This window comes from Silurus meridionalis, chromosome 26 (genome assembly GCF_014805685.1).
Source record: "Silurus meridionalis isolate SWU-2019-XX chromosome 26, ASM1480568v1, whole genome shotgun sequence".
Lineage (NCBI taxonomy): Eukaryota > Metazoa > Chordata > Actinopteri > Siluriformes > Siluridae > Silurus > Silurus meridionalis.
Window position 1 is genome coordinate 2,817,377 of NC_060909.1, and position 26,415 is coordinate 2,843,791.

Here is a 26,415-nt window from a genome sequence, read left to right on the forward strand (position 1 = left end):
AAGGTACATTTAGAAATGTTCAATTAAGTTGCGATGGATCACGAGGTAACGTGACAATCAAGCGATTAATTAGGATCGAATATTTTAATCAATTGACAGCCCTGATATGTGTGTGTGTGTGTGTGTGTGTGTGTGTGTGTGTATATATATATATATGTATACTCTAAAAAATACACACACAGACACACATTATATATATATATATATATATATATATATATATATATATATATATATATATATATATATGTCTGTGTGTGTGTATTTTTTACTCTCAATGTATTTGTGATACAAAGCATTTATTGAATACCTCAAGTTGAAGACTGAGTTGATTGTTATCTCGTGATCCATTGATGCAAATCGAACATTTAACGAGGATCTCCATAACGATAAGTAGACATGGACTATGATGCTGTCCTGAAACTATATCTACATCTATCCACTGTATAATCAGTTATATTTTCTAAGACAATCATTTATATTGTTTATACAGAATGTACACAGTGCACATTTTCCACACTCCATCAAATCTGAATAATTGTTAACAGACAGTCGAAGGCCCGTGTCAATGAAACATTGCAAGAAAGAGTAGCAGTATATTTCCTGTAGAGTCCCTTCAACACTTAATTACACACTCTTCTAAATTAAGGCCAAACGATATGGACCCTCTAAATCCTCAAAAGAATATTGGTGTAATCGGTGGTGTACAGTAAGGAAGTAAATGTAATTCATTATTGTACATACGTAGCTTTTTCGTGTATCTGTACTTTACTGAAGTGTTTCCAGTTGGGGAGAATTTTACTTCACTACATTTCAAGGTCAAATATTTTTTTACCAACTACATTTTGTGAAACCAGTCGTTCGTTTTTATTTATAAGGATACAAACATAACTGGTCAGCGAGTCACCAATCAGGATCGAGCGCACCCTCTGTTTTCAACTTGTTTTGATCGGCACTTGGTTGAATCTACTGATCACCAACATACAGTTCGGCATCAGTTCAACAGCAAGCAGAACATTCAGAGAGGAAGAAATGAGGACGAAACTCCTGATTTTAACTCACCACAACACACGTGACCTAATTCACATTATTTTTTTTTTAAAAAGGTTTTGGGCTCATGATAATAGAAATCAATCAGTGTTTGGGTCATTAATATCATTCTATTAATAGATCAGTGTGCTGAGAGTCACATTCAAGTCTTTTTACATAAACTGAGTTGATTAGGCAAAGAGTCTTGTGATAAAAATGATCATAGAAACATTATATATATATACATATATAATAAATCATAGTACCTTGGATACTTAAGTACATTTTAAGGCAAAAATGTTTGTACTTTTACTCAAGTTTAAAGTAACTTTTACCTTCAAAGGAGTCATATTTTACCTCATGTATCTCTAATTTTACTCACCTTCATGCGTGTCCAATTATTGTCCACTGACCCAAATCCTACATATAAAACCATATCTTTTTTTTTCCATAGGAATGTTTAAAATGCAGAATTTCAGCTTTCCGTACAGTATTTTGGCGCAAACTACTCCCCCTACTCATCGCATCTCTAGTTCTAAATGGTCATGAGCTGCTTAACCTACATAACAATGGCAAGGGTCCACACAAAGTGTGTTTCCTTGTATAGAATGCAACACCGATTGGAAAATGACTCTTTTTGGTTCTCCTTGTTTTCCCAAGTACAGCTGTGTTTGGACAGTAATTGGTGGTGGTAGCTCAGTTGTTAAAACATTGGATTTTGAACACTTTTTAGGACTTTGGATTGAACGGTGGTAATGAGTTCAAATCCCAGCACCATCAAGCTGCCTCTTCTGGGCCCTTGAGCAGGTACCTTAACTCTCAACTGCTCAGTTCTAAGTCACACTGGATGAGGGCGTCTGCCAAATGCCGTCAATGTAAACGATTGCATTTGAGTGTAATGAAACTACTAAGACACATGATTGAATTACGTTCAGCATTTCCTAATTGTACAGCTAATTTCTTTCTACCCTGAAGAGATGAAGCCATATAAGACCAATGAAATAAAGGTTTTGCTTTTTTTTTTTATGTGACGTTACCCCTGTGTAATGTACTGTATGAAAAGCATTGCTCCAGCAGGCAGGAAATCCCTTCTATCCCTATATTTAACATCCATCTCAGGTTCAACATTCGAAAAACATGTTTCTTCGTGTTTTCATTGGTAACTTGGACGGCTTGGACGGTTCTTCAATGTGCCCAGTATGTGTCTTGAGTCTGCTGACGAGTATTTCGTGCCTTCGACAACACCTTGACCTGAATTTGGCTCAAATATCTGGATCATAATCTTCACGACTGGCAGAATTATTTCATGACTGGCAACATGATCATGGTGATGCATAAAATAACTGCTAACTGCAGCAAAACGTGAGCTAATTTGGTCGAATAGAATCTGAGGATCCTGGGGCACATGCCATGTTGTTTTCAGGCTAATAAAAGATAAAAGAATAATAATTTTGAAAATGAAAGTTTAAACACTTTATAAGGACTGTTATTTCCTCTAAAGGCATTTCCCCATGAATTACTGCACAGAAACAGCTTCTTATGTGTGGTTTGTTAGAAATATATTTACAAAAATTGCTAGTTTTTACATGACGGTGACACAAAATGATGCAGATTAAGCTCGCAAATTAGGGTTAGTTTGGTCTAGTAAAAAAAAAAAAAAAATCTAATTAAATACAGTTCAAAGCTTTCATTCACACTCAGGAAGCGGAAGGATCTGTGGTCTTAACAGAGTTAACAGTTTACTGAGCAACAGCATCGACAAATAACAGGACAGCTAATAATTCACATAAATAGTTATTGCCATTTTTAAAACAAAGCTATTCATAAAGTCGTAAACAGATCAAATCCCCTTACACTATATGGACAAACGTTTGTGGACATCTGACTATACGATTCAGATGTGCTTTTTAGACATCCTATTCCACATTAAGTCTTCATTTTTGCTGTTATAAAGCCCTCCACTCTTCTGGGAAGATGTTCCACTAGATTTTGGAGTGTGGATGTGAAGATTTAGGCTCATTCAGATACAATGGTGTTAGTAGCGTTCCAGTAGAAGCTGACCTTCTACCCATGTAAAGAAAACAGTTTTCAGACTAATGATGCTAAATGGTGCTATTCTGACAAAGAGCAAACGTGTAATTCTGCTGTGTTTTGAGCGGCACGTGCGCTTCAGGAGCAGAAGTACATCACCAGAAGACCAAGAGAGATCAGGAAGACCTTTAACGAGCTCAACCCCCCGGATATATTGAAACCATTCAGCAACTCGTGCATGATGATCGCCGGAAAACAATCCACATGATATCACTTCCTCACCCATCCTATTCGCCAGATTCGGCGGACTTTGCCCTCATCCCAAAGATGAAGATCCAGCTCAAAGGTCACCGTTTTGACACCACTGTGGAGATCCTGTGCAAATCGCAGAAGGTGCTTGACACGCTTCGAGAAGAAGACTTCAAGGGTACGTTCCAGAAGTAGCAGGAATGTTGGGAGCACTGTATTGCTCTCCAAAGGGACTATTTTGAAGGTGATGGTGTATAAACATAGATAAATAAAAGTACTTTCTTGTAAACAGAGCGAGTCTCAAAACTCTTACCACCTCGTATCTTTATGGAGGTATTGTCATGCTGGAAAAGGTCTGGGTCTCCCCAATCAAGTGAAGGGGATCATTTTATGCTCACAAATCCAAAGACACCCTATACAATTGTGTGCCTCTAAGTTTGGGGAAAAACCATACATGGCTTAAAAAGTCTGGTGATCCAATACTTTCGTGCATATAGTGTATCATGGTATCTGATTTCTACATCCACTAGAGGAGACGTCATTATTTAATAATCTGAAAAAGGGACAGGTCCGGTAATCCTTTTTTGGCAATACTGTAATCGTAAACATGTCGATCGTTCGAGTCTCATCACCTGCTCCCAGGAGTCCAACTATTTGACTTTTATAAATCTATTCCTCGGTGCTCAGAGTCCTGGTCTCACACATTTCTTGATAAGATAAGGACCCTTCTTAGCCGGGCCCTGTAATCCTGAGGGATCTCAACTAAAAAGGTCACATGCTGATGCTCACATGGCACTGGGAAGCCGTTCGCCTTTTGATGCGTGCTCGTTGTGGCTGTTTGAGATTGGAACGACAGCGGCACAGTGGGCCCAAGAGAAGCCAGAGGTAGAGCAGGACACAGGCCCAGCATGAGGAGAGCTTGACGTAGAAGGTGGAGTAGCTGCCATGGGTGAAAGTGGTCTCCAACACTGCTGTCTCATAGCTACACAGGAGGAGGTAAAAGAGTTACAGTCGGTAAAATCCAGGTCTAACAACAATCACAAGTCTAATCCAGTTGCATCGGCGATGTTAAACTCTTTACAACCCACCTGAACCAATTGGTGAGGGTCATCATGACGTACAAGGAGGCGAGGAAGAAGACAAAATGGAAGAAGAAGTAGCTGTAGGCCACACGCTGACTCTCGTTATGGATCACCTTCTGGCATCCTTTGCTCTCGACGTCGATTGGAACCTCTTCCTTTGCTAAAATTGTTCCATAGGATTTAAAAAGACCTATTTTTCATTATACTAATTATTGAAGTGTGTGCTTCAAGTCCATGCTTACCCTCCTCTTGCTCTGGGCAGCAGAAGCAACACGTGGCTTTCTGTAATTTCAGATACGGATACGGGTGAATAAATATGTATCATATTATAAAAATAAACTGGGATACCTGACTTTTCCAGCCAAATGTGGTTCTTCTCCAAACTCAAAAGTTGGAGTAACACAACTGTACCAAATGTCTCTGGATGCAGTAGCAAGAAATTCTCCCTTCAATTGAACTAAACTAAACCTGTTCCAGCATGACGATGCCCCTGTGCACAAAGCCTGCTCCAGGAATATATGCTTTACATTGGTTAAAAGTTTGTGGAAACCTGCTTAGAAGACTAATTTGTGGTTTTCTGTATGTCCCATTCCACGTTTAGTCCCCATGTTCCACTAGGTCTGAAGTGCAGTCAATGCTGAACCCAAAGATTATTATAGCTGATAGTCAGAGCTCTACAGCAGGAGATCTTCCATTCCAACCCATGTAATCCATATCTTCATAAAGCTGGCTTTGTGCACAGGAGCATTGTCATATTGGAACAGATTTGGGTCTCCTAGTTGAAGCAAAGGAACAATTTCATCCCCCCACATCTAGATACATCCTGTATCGAGTGCCTTCAACTTTGAGGCAGAACCACATATGGCTGGAAAAGTCAGGTGTCCCGATACATTTGTCCATATAGTGTATAAAAAAATAACTAGACTCAGCTCACAACTCGCTCTGGACGAGACTGTCTGCTAAATGCCATAAATCCAGATGTCCGGGTCTATATTTTAGCTTCCTTTCTAAAAAAACATCTCTACATCTCTAGAATCAGAAACCTTTAGAACATTCCAAGGCTGAATTTTTCCCCAAAAAACCCCACAAACAAACCAAGTCGTATCTGCATTTGTTTGAATTTGATTAGAATGTTATCTGTTGAACTCGGTTCCATCCCTACTCCAGTTAATGTCCTTTTCTTTCTAATATCTACACCATAGCAGGTGGTATCTCAGTGGTTAAGGCCCTTTAGCCAGACCCAGATTCAAAAGCATGGGAGGTGCAACTCACCTGGAACTCATATCGATAAACTTTGATCATCCAGAACGGTCCGAAAACTTCAGCCAAGTAAGAAGCCTCGTTACTGAAGGGGAAAATCAATTGCTAAGGAATATAATTACATTGAGCTGGATATGTGAAGAAAAAAATATATACTCACCATGCAAACAGCACACAGCAGTACATAATAGCAGCACCGATGATCGCAACAGCGTTTCCCTCATTTTGTATCTCATCCCTGCCCACGTTAGGGTAGCAAGCGGTCACGTTTACGCCCTGGTACTCCACTGAAAAAGCACATACATGCAAAATAAATGTCTTCTGTTATTTCGGGGGGTCGGGGGGTGGGGGGGGGGGGGGTTTAGTTATACAGGAATCCGAATCAGGCTCCAGTCAGTACAACACTGTAGGCCTGAATGTTTCAGGGCAAATTCATTGCTTTCTCAGCTGAGATTAGAAGCTACATAATTAGATCCTCCGGGTTGTACACCTCCAGTGCAAGTTATTATTTTCATAAAAATTACTATTGCAAAAGAGTTTGTGTCTGATGAAAAGCCGTTTTAAGTTTTACAGCAAGCTGACGGCGCACAATCATCAAGCATGTCAAAGCAGAACCCCGTATCGCCTGGAGGCCACTTATAAGCATTATAAGCATAGTTTACACACAATGTCATAATGATATAGTCTGACGCCTTGCAAACTCCGGACCTTCCTCCGGTAATCCAGTGATTTTGATTTCAATAAGTCAAGCTTTGGGTTCATTTCCCTTTACCGCGTTGGCTCCATATTTATATGAAATATTGTTTTATTTTCGAATGCTTTCACAGTGGCTGTCAAAAGTTTGGAAACATCAAGTCTTTTACGGTTCATGAATGTTCCTCTTGTTTATAAACAACAAAACTAGATTCGAAGGCAAAAACACACAAGAATTGGACACATGATTGAGTGAGAGAAAGTTTTGTTTTTGGCTCTAACAGAGGAGCTCGTGTAAGACGGAGAACTTACGCAAGTGAGGAGATATGAGCAGACTGCGATTCATTGGAACCGACATCACCATACAACATGACAATGAGCCGTAACGTGCGTCCGAGCGTTATTTAGAGAGCGTAATCTAGAGAGAGGTCTGGAGTGTTAGCTATCACGGAATGGCCTGCCCAGTCACCGCACCTGAATCCTATTCAACTGCTCTGGGATGAACTCAATCACAAGAAAGGAATCTCCAACTAGTGAACAAGAAGCACAGTATTTCAGAAACGTTTGGAGAAACGAACTGTCCAGATGTTGAGAGTGTGAAAGCTGTTCTTCATGCTAATAGAGTTTTTTTTTTCCCCAATGAAAATATAGTAGAACATCTGGAAATGTATATATTTGTTTGATCAAAGTTAATCTTCATTGCGTTACATGACCGAGATTGTTGCATAGAAACAAAAAGAACATGCATGTGTCTTTCAGAAAAAAAAAAGACGAGGTTTTTCTTTACTTTTGTCATTTAACACTTTGAACTTAATTCTAAAATTCTCTACTGTTAAAATTTTTGTCACAAACCGATCATGGCCTCTTTAACATTTGCAGATTTTAGTACAGAAACAGTAGAGTCACTGCAGCTTTTTGAGTTTTGCAGTAAATTAAAATAAAATAAAATAAAGCATGCATATAACAATTCTACACATGCCCCAGTTTAAAGAAGGTGCTCAGATACCTTTGTGCACGATCAGCGCTTACAATGAAATATTCACTGTTGTTTGCATTTACATTCCTATAGGTCATACCACAGCTTAATGAGACATTATAATCACCTTAAATGATTGACCCTTCACTCTTTACATACACTGTCAACAAGTCCTTATTTTACCGGTGACAGGTTGAGCGCTGATTGAACTTCCACCGCTGTAACACCCTGCCTAATGGCACACAAAAGTACCTTCATCATACATTACTGTGTTAATGGGATGTCAGTCAGCGCTTTAGGAATGTAATGTGGGCTTCTAACACGGTTAGATGATGTACAGAAAGGGATCAGTGGCTGAACACAACAAAAACGGACATGACACAGTGAAACCATGCATCTACAGTTTCAACTTAACATGGAACATAAATATATATAACCCCAATTCCATAAAAGTTGGGAGACTGTTGAATGGAAATAAAAACAGAATGCAATGATTTGCAAATTAATCTATTCACAATAAAACAAAAAATCTAATGTTTAACCTGAGAATATATAAAAAAAAATAAGGCATTTTAAATTTATTGGCTGCAACTGGTCTCAAAAAGGATGGGACAGGGCCATGTTTACCATCGTGTAGCATCACGTCTTGTGTCCGTATACTTTTAGGAACTGAGGAGACCCGTTAATGAAGTTTTGGGAGAGGAATGTTGTCCCATATGTGTCTGATAAAAGATTCTAGCTGCTTAACAGTTCTGGGTGTCCTTTGTTGTGTTCTTCATTTCATGATGCGTCAAATGTTTTCAAATGGTGAAAGTTCAAGAGTGCAGTCAGACCAGTTCAGCACTCTGATTCTTCTACTATAAAGTTCAATTGTGAATAAAATATGTGTTTGTTGGATTTGCAAATCGACTTTGTTTTTATTTACATTTTACACAGTGTCCCAACTTTTTGGGAATTGGGGTTTGTATATGCTTTAAATATCACACTGCAGGATTTTGTTGTGTGTGTGTGTGTGTGTGTGTGTGTGTGTGTGTGTGTGTGTGTGTGAATGTGTTTTTGCTGCACCTTTCTCAGGTGGACGGCTTGACAGGGCGGAGAAGGTCAGGTACATAACGTAGCAGCTGATGATGGAAGCCTGCAACAGTCCAGATCGTGGCTGCTCTAAACACAACGAAGAGGCCAAAGTAAGTTTGTACCTACCAAATAATTTCAGTTGCCTCAAACAATGCACATGTACTGTATTTGTGTGAATATTGTCTGTAAAGGACAAGATGTGAAAGGTCGAATTTCCGAAAAGCACTAGAGCACAAAGGTCATGCTTAAAATGGTAGAGCAAACATCATATTGAACACTCTCTCTCCCAGTTATGATGATCAGAGTATTCTGAAAGGCTGTGGCAGAAATTCTGGTAATGTCTTCAGTAACACACAGTGAGGAAGTCAGGCATGGTTTTGTGTTTATCTAGGAAAATATATTGAACAACAACCAGAAAGCTACCATGAAATCCCAACATTTAGAAAGTACTTTAGACATAGTTACAGGTTATAACTGTGCTGTTTACACTATATCTACATGTACATTAATATTTCTCTAAAGTAGCTGTGAAACGTTTGGAAACATCAAGAGTTTGTTTCTGGTTTTTGAGAGACACGTGAATATGAAAAAATTGCATGTGGATTCGCTGAAACTGACTTTGCTGGACGCAGGGGGTGACAGCGATGAAGGACGTGACTGTACACAGGCCCAGGTTGGTAAACAGCAGCGCTTTGTTGAGTCGACACGCGGCAGGGTGTGTGTAGTACTTGTACATGAAGGTAAAGGCCGCCGTGGCGACGGTGTAGAAAAAGAAGGTGGCGCACATGACCGCCACATACCACTTTTTATCCTCGGCAGCGCCGGTTAACCTGAGGAAGAACAGTGAGACATAAGAGCAGCGATGTTGACTTTACTCCGGATGTTAACAGGCTAAGAGGATCGCTTGTACTACTGTGTGTTTTATTTGGACTGGTGCCATTTTCTGCATTTTCTGTTTTTTTTTTTCCCTGTAGCTAAAGTCCTGTCATGTCTGCTGTGTTGAGTAATAATGCATCATGATGTCCTGTAAGAAACCCACAGACATCTGGGGAAAAGCTGTGTACGGAAAAGCAAGCCAAGAGGATGAGTATAAGTGTGTGCAGGTGTTTCTATAGAGAGAGAGAGAGAAAGAAAGAAAGAAATGCTGCCCGCTTGAACCCATGGCCTGCACTCACCAGTTCTTATTCCAAGTGTGAGCGAAAGCAGTGATGAGGATGAGCTGAATGAGGATGAAGGAAAAACCTCCCACCACTCCAACATAGTGCCAGGCTAAAAGAGATCAAGAGGAAAAAGTGAAGAATGAATAAACTGTGACAATATATAGAGTTTTTAGCTTATTTGAATTGAAACCATAAACTCTTTACCTGACACCTCTTTTCCCTACAAAAATATTTCACAAAACGCCTCTGGGTGCAATAAATATTTATTGCAGCCATACATTTTTTTTTTTACACAAAAGAAAGAAAAATTGCATTAACCAACTAGAAAATTTTCCAACATTTGTATAAGATAAAACTTTATTAATCCTTAATGAAATTTTTGTGCCAGACGCTGCTCCAAGCAAAAACAATACAAACACGTAATAGTATGAACTAGTGTTGCACATTATATAAAAAAAAAGTATTGCACATGATAGTGTACATGATGTAGTTAAATGTATTGCACATAATCGTATATATTATAATGCTATTATACATGATATAGTTGAATCATATCACCCATGATAGTGTAAAAATATTGAAATTCTTTAATTATATTGTGCATGATATTGCCGAACGAGAACGTACAAAAATACACAAAATATTGACACTTTGGACACCTTTTTGACATGTTTATTTGGGGTGTACTCACTTTTGTTTGTTGCCAGCTATAACATTTATCTTATCCAAATGTTAGGAAAAATTTCAAGTTGGTTAATGCGATTTTTCTTTCTACTGTACTGCTATACAAACTGATATAGCACAAACTGCACATTGACTACTCTAAAATATATCCAAGTTTCATTTCTATAGTATTGTCCTTTGAGAACATAGAATAAAATGGTTGCTGAAATGTGAGAGGTGCACTCACTTTTGTACATTATTATTTTTTTTTTTATATTAGTAATTTGCCTATTTTTTCCATAGCATTGAGCACGACTCACCCTGCAGGAATGAATCAGTGGGGATAAAGAAGGCAGATGCGACCATCCCGAGCAGTAAAATAAACTTCAGGAACCAGAATCTGTTAAAAAGCATAAGAGAAAGTAAAATTTTTATAGTGTCAAACTGTCAATAGTGAACAGATGGACAGGGTGAGTGTAAAGTCTATTTCTGGCTCTCACTGAGCTTTGTCTCTGTGTGTGTGTGTGTGTGTGTATGTGTGTGTGTGTGTGTGTGTGTGTGTGTGTGTGTGTGTGTGTGTGTGTGTCAGTCATGTATAAACCGCTGGCTCAGTGCTCAGTCTTTAGATATAAGAGCTTTAGTGCTGAGCTCCTGGTGTGGCCCTGTTACCCTCAATAAGAGCCTAATCCCTGGAAGTCCATCGTTCAGATCCTGTGCTGTAGTGCATTTAAACAGGAAACTGGAATCAAATGTAATGCCAAAGAGAAGACTATAATATATATATAGTAGTGACATGAACATGATACTGATGCAGATATATGGTGTGTAACTTATAATTTCTTTATAGAGCTAAAAAGTTTGGTAAATAAATAAAAAAAGTTTGAAAATTTTTCAAATGCTTTACTTAAAAAAAAAACCTTGTCACATGCACATTACAGCACTGTGAAATTCCTTATTTGATTATCCCAGAAATGTTAGGATGAAGGAAGCCATTATACAGAACCCCCTGCAACACAGAGGGTTAAGGGCCTCACTCAAGGGCCCAAGAGTTGCAGCTTGGCATTACTGGGGTTTGAACCTCCGACCAGTAACCCAGAGCCTTAACCAATGAGCTGCAGTCCCACTTTCCCAAACACATGCATTACACTTGTGTGTATTATTGTCACGGGTCACAGTACTGACCCGTTGTGGACGAGAGCTCTGAAATCCTGGCTGGACTTCACGTCCACGAGAATGAGCGCCATCATCAGGTAGAAGCAGGCTGTGCCAAAGCAAACCCTGTAGACCGCAGAATATCCGACCAACATATCACAGTTTCCTCCACCATGGGCCTCATCACAAACCACATGAAAGAAAGGCATCTAAAAAACGGGGTGGGATGAACTTTGAGAAATGAAATTTCAGTGTTGCAGATTTTAAAAAGTAATGGAAAATGACTCACATTCTCTCTGATGGCCTCGGAGACGGTACGAGACAGCATGAGGCATGACACGGTGCAGGCCAGGATGTGGAACAGGGTGTACATCAGGCGGGTGCTTGTGGAGGACTTGACAGGTGGACAGAAGGAGCAGCATAGAGAACATGATGCAGGACCACAGCAGCAACATATCTGTAAGGAAGAAGGATGTTTACAGAGTGGATTGAAGACGTTTGTGTCCTGATAGACATGTCTGACTTCTAGTGTTGGTGGAACTCTGAGCCTGGCTGCAATTAGTTGGTAATAAAAAGTTATTGACAGTTATTAGAGACATGAAAGGATTTCGTTTCAATAATATCCCACGTCCCACCTCATGAAAATTCTGGACCTTTAAAGAAGTAGATGCCGAACTCGCAAACATCCCGTACCATCTAGAGACGTACCAGTGCCAATTGGATCCCACTACATGTGTGGAGTTTTGACATTGGACCTCCTGGAGTATTTAAAGGCTCTGGCATGGAGAAGCTGATGCTGGATCTGTGATGATCACAAATGTTGAGCTCAGTAGCTCCTAGTTTTATAACCATAATGACTGTATAAGACTGTAGAAAGAACATTAGTTATAATCTTATACTCCAGTGCTCATGTTAGTTCTCACTCTCCAGTGTTCTGTATTGTTGAAAGATTATAATTACAGTCTTGATGTCACCCAAATAAGGATGGGTTCCCCTTTTGAGTCTGGTTCCTCTCAAGGTTTCTTCCTCATTACATCTAAGGGAGTTTTTCCTTGCCACAGTCACCACAGCTGCTCATCAGGGATAAAATACACATCATTCACCTTAACTGTTGATTTCTGTAAAGCTGCTTTGAGACAATGTCTGTTGTGAAAAGCGCAATAGAAATAAACTTGACTTGACTTGACTAATGGTCACATGTAGACCTGTTTTATGGACACCTAAGAATAAGATTTTGTTATAGCTAAACTTCATTTCCTGTCCCTGATTTGTGAGTAAAACATTTTAATTTAACATCCATAGTCTTCAATGAATATTCAATGAATAAAAATGTCAATTGGGTTCATACTTTTTATCACTATTTGGGACACTGATGGATCTCGGATTCTTGACTCATTCTACTGCCAATAATCAAGTAATCATCATGCAGTTCTGTTTCACTCTGTACATTTTAAATCATCACTGGATAATTATAATTGCAAATTCATAGAAATACCAGGATTATCTTCTATATACACTTCTTCTTCTTCTTCTTCTTCTTCTTCTTTCGGCTGCTCCCATTAGGGGGCGCCACAGCAGATCATACGTCTCCATACCCCCCTGTCCTCTACATCTGCCTCTTTCACACCAACTACCTGCATGTCTTCCTTCACCACATCCATGAACCTCCTCCTTGGTCTTCCTCTTTTCCTCCTTCCTGGTGGCTCCATCCTCAGCATTCTTCTACCAATATAACTCATGTCCCTCCTCTGCACATGTCCAAACCATCTCAATCTCGCCTCCCTCACCTTGTCACCAAAACATCCTACATGTGCTGTCCCTCTAATAAACTCATTTCTAATCCTGTCCATCGTCGTCACTCTCAACGAAAACCTCAACATCTTCAGCTCTGCTACCTCCAGCTCCACCTCCTGTCTTTTACTCAATGCCACTGTCTCTAAACCATACAACATCTCAGGTCTCACCAAAGTCCTATAAACTTTCCCTTTCACTCTCACAGATACTCTTCTAACACAAATCATATCTTCTATATACACTATATTTCCAAAAGTATTGGGTCACCTGGTCATAAGTCTGGTGGTCTGGTATGTGATTTTTGAGCATCGCATTCCACATTTAGTCCCAATCTGCTCTTCTAATTTCCTCCACTCTTCTGGGAAGATGTTCCACCAGATTTTGGAGTGTGCTTATGGATATTTGTGTTCATCAGCCACAATGGTGTTATGAAAGGCAGGTACTGATGTAGGTGAGGAGACCTGGGGTGCAGTCAGCGTTCACATTCATCCCAAAGGTGTTCAGTAGGGATGAGATCAGAGCTCTATAGCAGCAAGATCTTCTTCTCTAAAGCATGTAAACCAGATCTTCAAGGAGCTCACTTTGTGCACAGGGCTATTGCCATATTGTAACAGGTTCGGGTTTTCAAGTTTAATCGAATGTAAAATTTGATTATAGCGCCATCTATAGACGTCCTGTACAATTGAGTGCCTCTAGTTTTGTGGTAACAGTTTGGAAAAAGAACTACATGTAGCAGGAAAGGTCAGGGGAAACAATACTTTTGGAAATATAGTGTACTAATGGTGATAACTGGTGCTATGTGTGTTACCACATCTGCGATTTCATCGTGGCTGCAAGTTAGAACAAAGAGTGTGTGATCTAGCTAGTTATCTAACGACATATCTACAGACTGGTCATTTAGATACACAGGCTGTTGTATGGAGATTGTGAGACACCTGAGAGAAAGCTGACACACATATACACTCTTTAATTATGATGATAGAAGAAGAATGATAGAGGAGGTCTACAGATTATAGCCTACGTTTAGCTGCGTGTGTGTGTGTGTGTGTGTGTGTGTGTGTGTGTGTGTGTGTGTGTGTGTGTGTGTTTACAGTGAGGGAGGGGCCGCTCAGATTGGGATTAATCCATATAGCTCAGGGCATCTGGAATTTTCTAATGGATCTAGGCTGCTAGGTTGAACAGAGGTCGGATGTACAAAATAGAAACAGTACATAGAAAGTTATTCAAAGTAAAAGTTATATACATGAAAAGTTTTCCTTTAATTAATAGTCACATGCACACCTGCCTGTGGACACCTGTGCATAAGATTCAGGTGTGAATTTCGAACATTTCATTCCACATTTATCCCAATTTGCTGATAATAACATCCACTCTTCTGGTAAGATGTTCTATTAGATTTTGTGGAGATTTGTGCTCCACAAGGGTGTTCGTAAAATCAGTTACTAATGTAGGTGAGGTGAGGAAGCCTGGGGTGCCGTCTACTTTCACATTCATCCTTCAATAGGGCTGACGTCAGACCTCAATAGCAAAAGATCTTCCACTCCAACTGCTGGATGTAATTCTACCGCATCCAGAGGCATTCTATACAATTTTGTGCCTCCAGTTTTGTGGTAACAGTTTGGGTAAAAAAACACACGACAGAAAAAGTCAGATTTGGCTAATAATTTGGCCCATAATGGGTAGATACAGATATGTGTAACATCTAAATTCCTCCATTATTGGAGCATAAATTGAGCAGGATTCTGATCAGACTTAAAACATACATCCATGCAAATATTACTGGTCATCTATTCAACTACAAAATACAAAAAAGAGTCATAGCTAGCATAACATAGCATAACATAAAAAAAAAGGACAGGAATGCTATGGAATCAATATCATTAGTACAGTGGTTCTCAAAATTGCTCTGCCATTCCTCACCTTAGAGCGGGGATGTATGTCAAGCCCTACCTGTCCTCCAACACCCCAGAAAATGGTAATGAAATACTTAAAGTTTTTTTAAAAAATGTCTAATTTATTGAACTATCAAGTTCTAAATGAATAGCATCAAGTTCAAAGATAGAGAAAATAAAAGTTTTGTTGTGTTAGGTTCACTAACTGATGTTTGCTTTGAGTGTATGAACTGCATTTTTACATGAGAATATTGTAAATGAATATTTATAAAAACACAAACAAAAATTATATAAATCCTGCCGTTCATGCAGACCACCTGTCATGTCTTTATTGCCCACTAGGGGCGCGCTCCCCACATTCTGCGTTAGTATAACAGTAGCTAATTAGGAAGTGAAGGAATCTGATTTTGTGCCTCAAAATAATTAATTAGGAATAATTATATTATATCATTATTGTTTCTGAATGACATTAGAGTCATTCTAATATTACACAAATTGTCCTACTACAGTTAAAAGTTTTTCCCTATATGTTCTGCATCACATGACATTTTTAACTCCAATTATAATGTCTTACAGAAGTTACAGAATCCCTAAGTTTTATTTGTATAGAATTTTTCTTACAATTGACATCATCCCAAAGCAGCTTTACAGAATGAAATAAAAGTTTAGCCCTAATGAGTGAGTCACTGGTGAATTTGGCATGTAAAATCCCCTGAGAAGATTTGAGGAAGAAACCTTGAAAGGAACCAGATTTTAAAGGGAACCATCCTCATGAATCATTCTTGAAGCTATCAGCTGTTTAATGACTGGAATGTAAAACTGTTCATGGCAATTGTAGCCCTATTCCATTGTAGAAAACGGTTTATAATAATTACAGTCCAGGTATTGGGTCTTCTACAGCAACAGTTGATGTGGAATAGGTCAGGTCTGATTATGCCGAAGCTGATGGCTCCATATTCTGATATAGCAGTCATTAATAACTGTGAAGAGTGTCATGGAAAATATGGATTTACTGTGTTCCTCGATCGCTAAACCAGTATCGAGCTTTTCCACTCAGAAATGCAACCATGCGAAGTTAATAGGTTCAGACACCGTAATAAAAAACACTAAAGACTTTACAGGAAGAGATACAACAGAACATCAAGTTATAGAAGGACAGTCACTGTGCTACAAATGCTTTTACGCTCACCTATTAAACCCTTTTTGTGTCGCATACCTAAGCATGTAGTTCGACCTTAAACTGATATGGGGTGAATTTGATATCATTTCCATGAAAGATATGAGGCTGGTCTCTAACATTAATGGCAAACACACCAGGGGTATGTATGTATGTATGTATGTATGTATATATCACTGACATATAAAACATAAAAGGACATTTTTACTTAAATCCTAAATCCCACAATGTGTACAACATTTTCACAAAAGGTATATTTTGCTTTACAAGTATTTTATTCTTACCAAAAAAAGCTAGTCATTTTCTGTCTTCTCCAAAGGTCTAGGATCACTTGGACTCCTGATCAATCGTGTACATATCCAATCAAACAGTTATGCAACAGCAAAGCGATAAAACGCAGAAATAGGTCAAGAGCTTCATTCAATGTTCACATGATTGGTGGAAAAAAATATTTATCACTGACTGATTATGACATCGGTTCAAAATGGACTGGTTTGTCTATAGTCAGAAGGTTAGACATCCCCAGATGAGTTAGAGCCAACAGGAAGTCTACAGTAACCACTCTTTACAGCTGTGGTGTACAGAAAAGTTCTCAGCCTGGGAATAATACATAAAACATAGAAGTGAATGGTGTTCAACAGCAGGAGACCACATTGGGATTTTTGTCCTGTCAGTCAAAAACAAGATTTTATGTCTTCATTAAAAGATTTAAGTACAATGCTGTAATTGTAGTATGGTCTCAGGAAAGACTATATAGGTTGTTTTTCCAGGTTATGAGACACAGATGATCTGTGAGCAGAGATGGAAGCTATATACATAAACCTATCATTAGAACTTGACCCAAAAAGGCACAGTGGAAGATCGAGAGCTCACATTCCTGCCATATGAAGTGCTTACGATGCAGTGTATTGACTTTTTTTCACATATTGCCTGACTGATGTTTATTACTTTCCTATGTTTTGTTCCTCTTTGGATTTAGAATAGTCCACTCTTCTTATCACTCTTTCATCTGCACTTGATGACATGACACTTCATGACAAACAAATAAATAAATAAATCAAATCTGTACATTAAACAGTGGCGATTACCAGAGGGGAAAACGAGATTAATCATCTAAATCTTGGTCTAATTGTAATATTTTAGTTGCAACATTGCTGTAAATACATCAAAAACTTCAAACACATTTATACTACGAATGATGAACTGCTCAAGAATTCAGCACTAGTAGTTTCATATTTTTTTTTTTCGTGATGCAGAAAGAAGAAGATATTCAGGTGTCTATTCCAGAGACTCATCTACCTTCTGATGAGCTCTCTCATCACCTTTTGCATTTAATTCTCTCTCACCTGGTAGGCCACCATGTTGAGGAAGTAGTTGTAGACACCTTTGCGGGTTATCACCTGAGCGGATGACATGGCTACTTATGCGATCGACGCTGCCAAAACCTAAATCAAGATGGAGATGTTCAATTAAGTTAGTAGTTTGAGAAGTCTAGAAGGTTCCACAGAGTTCTTCCTAGGGAAATCCTGCAAAAAAAAAAAGTCCTAAAGTCCTGTTCACTTCTTCTCAGGGTGCAGAAGATCCCCTGCTGCAAAGACCTTCATCCTTGTAAGTGTAGTGAACCCAAAATGAACAGCATCCTGTTAACTGGCGGATGGCAGTCAACGGTGCCAGTAGATCAGAGCGTGTAATCGAGGCTGGATGTCTGATAGACCTCTTTCTCTTCACCCAGAGAGATTAGAAGGGGGGGGCTGTTATGTGGGTTAGTCCATCTGTCTCGCCCTTCCCCCAGGCAGCACCACAGCATGAGGGCAAAAAAAAAAAAGATCCAGATCCAGTTCCAGAAGCTTAAATCAGTTCATGGCAAATAATGCAATTAAGTGCAGTGCTGCATTTGTAGTGTGGTCTCAGGGAAGCCTTTATAGTTCCTTCCCCCAGTTATGAGACACACACAGTCTGTAAGCAGAGATGGAAGCTACATACATAATCCTATCATAAGACCTTGACCCAGAAAGGCAGAGAGGAAGATTCCTCCAGAATGAAGTTCTTCCAATACCAGGAGAATGAAGAATTGCTTATAGATCTTCTTACAGTTACAGTCTGTGTAAATGAGCATCATAAAGAATGTACCAGATTTAGTCTTTTATACAGTATGTTAAACAAGATGTAATAAAAAAAACATGAAATCTATCATTAGTGTGTGATTCTTCAGCAGTAAATGCATTATATGGGCAAAAGTATTGGGACACCTGACTTTTCCAGCTGTATGTTGTTTCTTCCTCAAATCGTTACCATACATTTGGAGGGGCACAGTTTTATACGGATGCCTTTGGATGCGGTGGAATAAAAATATTTCTTTTTACACTGAAAATAGCGCCAACTAACACAAGAGTCACTTCAAAGGCTTCATATACATCAAATATTTAATATTTTCTGTAGTTTGCCTGTAGCCTCACTTAAGAATTTCATTGTACAATCTGACATCTGTACATATGACAAATAAAACTTAAAACTTGAGCAGAAAGTAGCTCTACTTTCAATTTTAATTATATAATTATAATTATATACATATATAATGTTTAGTCTCTGCCTCTCATTTTGAGCGCATTGCTTTGTATTGATATTATTAAACTTGAAAACATACAAAGCAATGTCAGTGGTAAAAAAAAAAGAAACTAGAGTTAGCGCAGTGTCACTGTGAAATACGATTTGTTTTGCACATGCATGAAAACGTTAAAGAATCCATAGCAATAGCATTAGCCACTGACCAGGATGTGGCTACCGGCTAACGCTAGCGCTATTAATTCTTTATCGTTTTATAGGCAGCTTCAAAAATCATTTTTAAAGCAGAAAATCCTGACAAATCCCCATATTGAACAGTTAAGTAGATCAAATCTTTAAAAAATTCAATATTAAATACTAAACACACACACACACACACACACACACACACACACTTACAGATAAACTGTATTACCCAAATGGAGTCTTACAAACGTAAATTATTTAATTAAATTTTTTCAATTCTTTTTTTTTTTATTTAATCAATTTAATTTGTGCCAATAAAATGTATAACTCAATTTAATCAATATAAAAAAGTGTATTTCTTTAAATTGATTTAATCTATTTTATTCTTTATAAAAACATAATTTTATATATTATTTAACCAATCAGGCATTTTATTTAAATTTGTTTTAAATAAATAAATAAATAAATAAAAACTCTTCAAATATGGATCACAAATATTAATAATAATAAACTGCGTTATTAAAAAATAATTTTATGGGTTGCATTTCTTTCTCGTAACTGTAGCGAAATTTAACCGAACTGTGACTTAAAAACCGATCATTCTTTTTTTTCTTCATATTGTTACCACAAAGTTGGAGAAACACAATCATATATATTGTCTCTGGATGTGAGAGCATGAAATATCCCCTTCACATGAACTATGAGACCCAAACCTGTTCTAGCATGACACAAAGCACAAAGAGTGGAAGATCTCCAGCTATAGAGATTTGACCTCAACCCTGTTGAACAATGAATGTGAATGCTGACTGCACCCCCAGGCCTCCTCACCTCATCTACATCAGTACCTGACTTTATTTATTTACTAAAGAAGCACACGTTTTCACGACCAAAATCTAGTAGAACATCAGAAAACTGGAGATCATTGTAACAGTAAATAGGGATGTGATGCAAATATAGAATGGGATGTAAATACAAAAAATCCAAATCCTTTGCTCAGGTGTCAAGTGCACAAGTGTAAGATTCATTGTAGGACCAAGCCCTGATTTATTAAGCAGTCAAATACAGTCTCACCTTCTGATTAGGATGATGTTATGTGAGATGTCACTGCTTTGAACAACACGGGTTTCACTTTACTGCATCAAAAGTGTGGTCGTAAAATGTCTAAAATGACCAAACAGACATAATTGTAACTTCAAACTGAATGGTTTAACAAAAGGCCATTGATTCAGGTTTGGATACATCAGACTGCAAGCAATTTTCTCTAAACCAATTAGAGTATATTATAAAAACAGGTCATACACACAACAGGCCTTTATTCCCTCTCTCACACTGTAAACATCAGAAAGCTATTGGACCTGGTTAGTAATTGGGGGGTTTTGTGAGAGAAGGGGCAAAAAAAAAAAACCCCGCCTTGTGAAAAGCGTGTTTTCAGCATACAAATCGAAGCACTGTAAATATGTGTCATTGACAATTTTATATGGAGCTAGATCAATCACAGCAACTCGGTTGAAAAGGACACAAAACATTGATAGAATCCACAGATTTTCATAAAAATATGGATCCCTCTAACTACAAAATCAGCCCTGTGTCTTCAAAAAGGTTTGCCATACAAATGTTATTTATGGATTATTTCAAAGACAGACTGGAAAAAAAAAAAGTCTATGAGACACATTTAGGTCATGAGGCTATATTTAGAGTTACATTGATTAAAACAAACCCACAAAAGCATGCATTATGATCTTACTTGGGCCCAGCAACAGCGGCAACACATTCTTCTCAGTGCTACGTCTTGTGCTAAGAGGAGCTCCAGGTACACAGATCAGTCATACAGTAGGATGAAGATGCTGGTGATGATGGAGTAACGACAACAAGCGCACTCACGAATCATTCCACAAGCACCCGCAGGTCACACAAGCGCCTAGACTGGGTAGTGAATGTTGTCTTTAACGTTGGAAAGCTTCCTTTTTGTTAAGCTGATTATGGTTAAGGTGAAGGATTGGTTCAGGAGGCAGGAGGAGGGAGAAGGGAACAGGTGAGGTTGTTGTAAACATCAGGAAATACAATTTGAACGTATTGTGTGTATTTCTAGAACGCAGTAGACACAGTTACAGAGCAGCTGGACATAATAGATTAGAAAAGGGAATAGATTTATAAGGGAAAACATTCTCCTCTGATTGATTTCTCATAGTGTCACCATAAATCGTCACTCTTTTCTATACTGCAATTCAGGGTCATCAGGAACAACGCAAAATAGTAGTAATGCAAAAAATATGAATATTGTAACGGTTTCAGAGCGTATTCTACAAACAGCACATGAGATAATGTATAATAATAACAACCATTTTAACACTGTTTTTTAGATATCAGATTATTAGTTATTTGATATTAATTGATGTAACATTTAATTTAATTTTGATAAATGTTATATTTTTTATTTATTTATTTATTAAAGAGTTTTTTTTTCTCATTTATTATTTATATTAATAAAAGAATATTAATTCATATATCATTATTATCTAAGAATTATTATTGTTTTTTATATTAATAATGGAATAACTTTATTATATATTTTGTAATGTATATTATCTTTTATTATTTTGTTCAGAAATTAATTGTTGTTGTTGTTGTTGTTGTTATTATTATTATTATTATTTTTATTATTATTTAGAGATATTTTATATATAGATATATAGAGTTTTTTTTATTCTATTTATGATATTTTAAAACATTCCATCATAAATTCCTGTTTTTTATTCATTTATATTATTAATTTAATAACTTGCAATAATTAAACATTGTCTATTATTATAATTATAATAAACACTATGCCTATTATTATAGTTATTATAAAGATTATGTCTATTAGAATTATTATAAATATGATGTTTATTATAATTATTATAAAGATTACGTTTATTAATCTTTATAATATTATAATATCTAATGTATAATATTATAAAGATTAATTATAAAGCGACTGTAGATTGACAAATAAAAATCTTGAACCTTAAAATTAGGTCTCACCGGAAACGGAACTTGAAACGTCACTTGTCTCTCGTGTGTTACCTCGATTTGTTCTCGGGTCGCCACTAAAGTTCTCTTACTTTGTGTTCCGGATGCGGAGGGAGGCGATCATGGCGGCTGAGGGAGATGTGGATTTGGACCTGGAGGCCGAGGAGAACTGCACCGGGAAGCCCACGGAGAAACCGCGCAAGCACGACAGCGGCGCCGCTGATTTGGAAAGAGTCACCGACTATGCGGAGGAGAAGGAAATCTCCAGCTCCGACTTGGAGACGGTGAGTCGGGAACAAAGATCCGCTGAGCTAGCCGTGTTAGCTAACCATGTGCTGGGGGAGAAGCAGCGTGTCCTGGGAGGATGAAATTAGGAAGATGATCAGATTCTTCTGGATTTGTTAATTAGTAAAAGAGAACCTTCTGGTGAAGGTCGCTTTTGGTTAGTGTGGGACATGCAGGCTCTGCTGATGGCATGTGGTGGGATCCTGTCTAGATGTTCCACTTTTTCACTTTTAAAATCCTCCTTCAGCATGAAGAACAGCTTTACACACTCTCAGCATCCAGACAGTTTGTTTCTCCAAACATTCATCTTGCCAAAAGTGTTCTTCACTAGTTGGAGATAAAATTAATCCCAGTGCAGTTCAACAGGATTTAAGTGCAGTGACTGGGAAGACCATTCCATGATGGACATCACTCCAGACCCCTGTTTGGTCTCTACATAATGTTTGTCCTCAATCATCCCTTCTGTAAAACAACCCCAGACCATTACACTTCTACCTCCATGTGTGACTGTGGGGGTGAAGTTTGCTCACATCTTCTCTCTTGCTCTCCAGCTTATAGAAGGTCTTTGGTTAGAGATTCAAAAGAAAGTGGCTCTTGGAAACAGAGATGGGGACATGGAAAGTAAAAGACACCCTGACAGACAGACACATTGACAAAGAGAGAGACAAAACTAGACACACTGACATAGAGAGAGACAAAAACAGACACACTGACATAGGGAGAGACAAAAACAGACACACTGACATAGGGAGAGACAAAAACAGACACACTGACGTAGAGAGAGACAAAAACAGACACACTGACGTAGAGAGAGACAAAAACAGACACACTGACATAGAGAGAGACAAAAACGGACACACTGACGTAGAGAGAGACACAAAAACACACACTGACGTAGAGAGAGAGACAAAAAAACACACACTGATATATAGAGAGAGACACAGGCGGACACAGTGACCTAGAGAGAGACGCAGGCGGGGACGCTGACCTAGAGAGAGACGCAGGCGGGGACCCTGACCTAGGGAGAGACACAGGCGGACACACTGCCCTAGAAAGAGACGCAGGCGGGGACACTGACCTAGAGAGAGCCGCAATCATAGTCAGCAAGCAGCACATCGGCATGTCGCCCCACAGTACGACGCTGATCTGATCTAATCTAATCTTTGGAAATAAAGTATACTGTTCAGCACTGATGGTCCTACAGCAGATCATTCATTGTTTGATAGTGGCTGATAGTCGAGGAGTACTTATTTACAACCATGTTTAAAAACCTATATAAAATATTCAACATTGTTTTGACAATTTGTTTAAAAAACCCACTTTGTTCAGTTGTGAAGATAATCAGCATCTAGAATATATCATTCAGTTAATTTTGTTTTTGTTAATTCATTTGAAGTTACAGTTTACACAATAGCACTTTATTAAATACACCTTTTACACATGATGAGGATTCTACTCACCGTGCTGATGTTTCACCTTCATCCGTGACACCAGCGTGTTTTCTTTTCATGTGCTCGTGCATCACTGTGGTCATTCCCACACCACACAAACTTCAAACTTCCAGTTACAGTTTTCTTTGTTGCGTTTAAAATAAAATGCTTTGGATGACTTCAGGAGCGTTTTCCTGCTGCCGGTTGACCCTTTACTATCCAGCATTTCGCACGTGGCTGTGTTACCCTACGGTCACGTCTACCTGAAACTTGAGCAGCCCAACAACAGCATTCATTAATAACAAATTTTATTGATTAGTTGTTACAGTGCTAGATATAAGATCGATACGTTTTAGCGTGATCTAGTCAAGGACAAGATGTAGAAAGCTCTTGTGATAGCTGGGTGTCGCACCACCTCCAGTCTCCTATAACTTCTGTAGGTTTTTTTCTTTTTTTTAACTGATCATCTGCTTTTGTGTTTGAAGGCTATGTCTGTAATCGGAGACAGAAGATCCAGAGAACAGAAGGCGAAACAGGAAAGGTGAGGAAATACAGTTGCAATTTGAAAATCGTGTGTATATATATATATATATAATATATAGGGAACTCATTAAGTCATTAACCGCAAGTTTGTTTGTTTAAGGCATTTGTTATAGTATGTTGAAATAAGTCAAACAGTTTAGTAGTAAATAATGAACAGCAGTAATAATAAAAACAAAGCAATTTTATGTTTTGCATTTTTGCCCCCAAACCGGCGCGAAATTGAACCGATATGTGACTTAAACACTGGAACGTCCAGAACCGTGATTTATGTATATATAATATGGCTGTCTAAATTAACACGCTAACACAAATGCATTTTAAATGCACTAATTCTATTAACGCGCATTTCTGTTTGACCGTTTTGATAAAAAATATAAATACAAAAGACGTGAAAATAAAACCTTCAACGCAACACATTTATTCACAATGTCCTTTCTTTACTCAGACTAAAAAATGTAAAAAAAACTCCACCCAAAATCTAATTTTCAATCACTAAACAATTTCAGCATTTCTCTCATCGACTGCGTCGAGAACTGAGGAATAGCAACCGAAACATAATTCTTAAAGGAGCCACGTACCATATTTAACAATTAAATCCACAAAAACAAAAATTTACATACTGTATATCTATAGAAACGACATCCTAAAACAAATTAGAATATTTAGTGTGTAAATTTTTTGTAAATACAAAATAATTAATAACGAAGAATGTTTGAATGAAATTCATATATTTATAACGTATAACATTTACCTGCTGATCAATTAGTGTTTTATAAACTTAAATTAACTTAAAGTATAAATTAAATAACATTAATTTGTTACATTTGGAACAGAGCAGAAATGATTGTGTGTTTTGCAAATTGAACTTTATTCTAAAATTGTTGCACAATTTGTAGTTTTTCAGCTTTGGTGAAGCTCCGCCCATCTTTACTCCGCCTTCCTGAAATACACTTTATACTCAATTATCTTGCTGACCTGCTGATAATTAACCTCATTAGTTGTTTCTCCAACCGTTTATTTTTTTTTTTTTTATAAGACTTTGGTTGCCCCGTTCCAGCCATCAAATTCAAAATGACATTTTTGATCTTAAAATTGTACAATTCCTCAGTTTATACATTTCTATGTTCTATTGGGAAAAAAATATGGATTTGAGATTTGCTAATGAGTTTTGTGTATACACACATTGGCTAACTGCATTATTTTGTTCTCCATAGAGAAAAAGAACTGGCCAAAGTTACCATTAAGAAGGAGGACGTAGAGCTCATCGTAAGTATATTGACTGTGTGTGTGCGTGTATATATATATATATATATATATATATATATATATATATATATATATATATATATATATATATATATATATATATATATATATATATATATACACGCACACACACATTGACGGACAGGGTTATGATATGAACCTGATATTCCCCTTTCTCTTCACTCCACAGATGGCTGAGATGGAGATCCCCCGCGGCATGGCAGAGCGCAGCCTGAGGGAACACATGGGGAACATCGTGGAGGCTTTGATTGCGCTGACCAACTGACCAGTGGCGTGGGCGTGACCGGTTTCAAAGCCGTGACTCGGCTTCACCTCTTACCTCCTGTCCACCACGGATACACTTCTGCTGCGTCAACGATCCACTGCTCAGCTTTTCTAAAGACTTCCTTCATTTCTATTATTTTTTTTTGTACAAGTATCAGTGTGAATAAGACCAAGGCATGTCTTGGAATTGGTTTTCCTGTTCTAGTAATTTATTCACACTTACAGCTAAGATTTTTACAAGGGTCTAAAAAGAAAAAAAAATGCAAAGGAATCCATCAGATGTACAAATTTTAAATGTAATAAAAACATGTTGCAGCTGTGACCCCTTTTATCTTCACTGATTTTTATATATATATAAAAAATGATACAGATATAGACGGATTAGAAGTCCAGAATAGAACTCATGTCTTCCTCTTCTGTACTGTTGGCCGATCGAACACGTCTCTTACGCCCCCTGCCTTCTGTTTGAAGAACTTGCTGTTTTGGGCGCTTTCCTGAGCCCAAGCGGAGTCGAACGAGGTGGTGTCCTGATCCACCAGATGTGTGTATTTTGTGCGTCCTGAACGGCCGAAGTTCTTGACCTGTAAAATAATAGATAAATAAACAAAGAAACT

General features: G+C 37.9%; 3 protein-coding genes across 5 annotated transcripts in view; 1 reads left to right on the top strand and 2 right to left on the bottom strand.

Annotated features, from left to right (window-relative positions):
- Positions 1-1,323: 1,323 nt before the first annotated feature.
- On the bottom strand, positions 1,324-21,058 carry serinc4 (serine incorporator 4). 3 transcript variants are annotated; one of them, XM_046840019.1, is made up of 13 exons: positions 20,725-21,055; positions 20,052-20,141; positions 11,659-11,826; positions 11,400-11,578; positions 10,538-10,617; positions 9,570-9,663; positions 9,013-9,224; positions 8,386-8,481; positions 5,812-5,938; positions 5,664-5,736; positions 4,634-4,673; positions 4,398-4,551; positions 1,325-4,291 (listed from the first exon to the last, which is right to left on the bottom strand). In XM_046840019.1, the coding sequence occupies exons 3-13, from the start codon at positions 11,740-11,742 to the stop codon at positions 4,081-4,083; spliced, it is 1,350 nt and encodes a 449-aa protein (XP_046695975.1). In that variant the 5' UTR covers positions 11,743-11,826; positions 20,052-20,141; positions 20,725-21,055; the 3' UTR covers positions 1,325-4,080. The 3 variants fall into 3 exon arrangements, with proteins under 3 accessions (XP_046695974.1, XP_046695975.1, XP_046695973.1); XM_046840018.1 differs by lacking the exon at positions 20,052-20,141 and having other exon boundaries at positions 1,324-4,291; positions 20,725-21,058; XM_046840017.1 differs by lacking the exons at positions 20,052-20,141; positions 20,725-21,055 and adding an exon at positions 17,579-18,181.
- Positions 21,059-22,072: 1,014 nt separating this feature from the next.
- Positions 22,073-26,123, top strand: hypk (huntingtin interacting protein K). Its single transcript, XM_046840262.1, has 4 exons — positions 22,073-22,276; positions 24,193-24,248; positions 25,465-25,516; positions 25,707-26,123. Exons 1-4 carry the CDS (start codon positions 22,097-22,099, stop codon positions 25,800-25,802), a joined length of 384 nt encoding a protein of 127 aa, XP_046696218.1. The 5' UTR covers positions 22,073-22,096; the 3' UTR covers positions 25,803-26,123.
- mfap1 (microfibril associated protein 1) overlaps positions 25,989-26,415 on the bottom strand; it is a 4,845-nt gene continuing 4,418 nt past the window's right edge. The window contains exon 8 of the mRNA XM_046840260.1: positions 25,989-26,382. Coding sequence (XP_046696216.1) covers positions 26,203-26,382 — 180 coding nt within the window. The 3' untranslated portion in view covers positions 25,989-26,202. The remainder of the gene's footprint in view (positions 26,383-26,415) is intronic.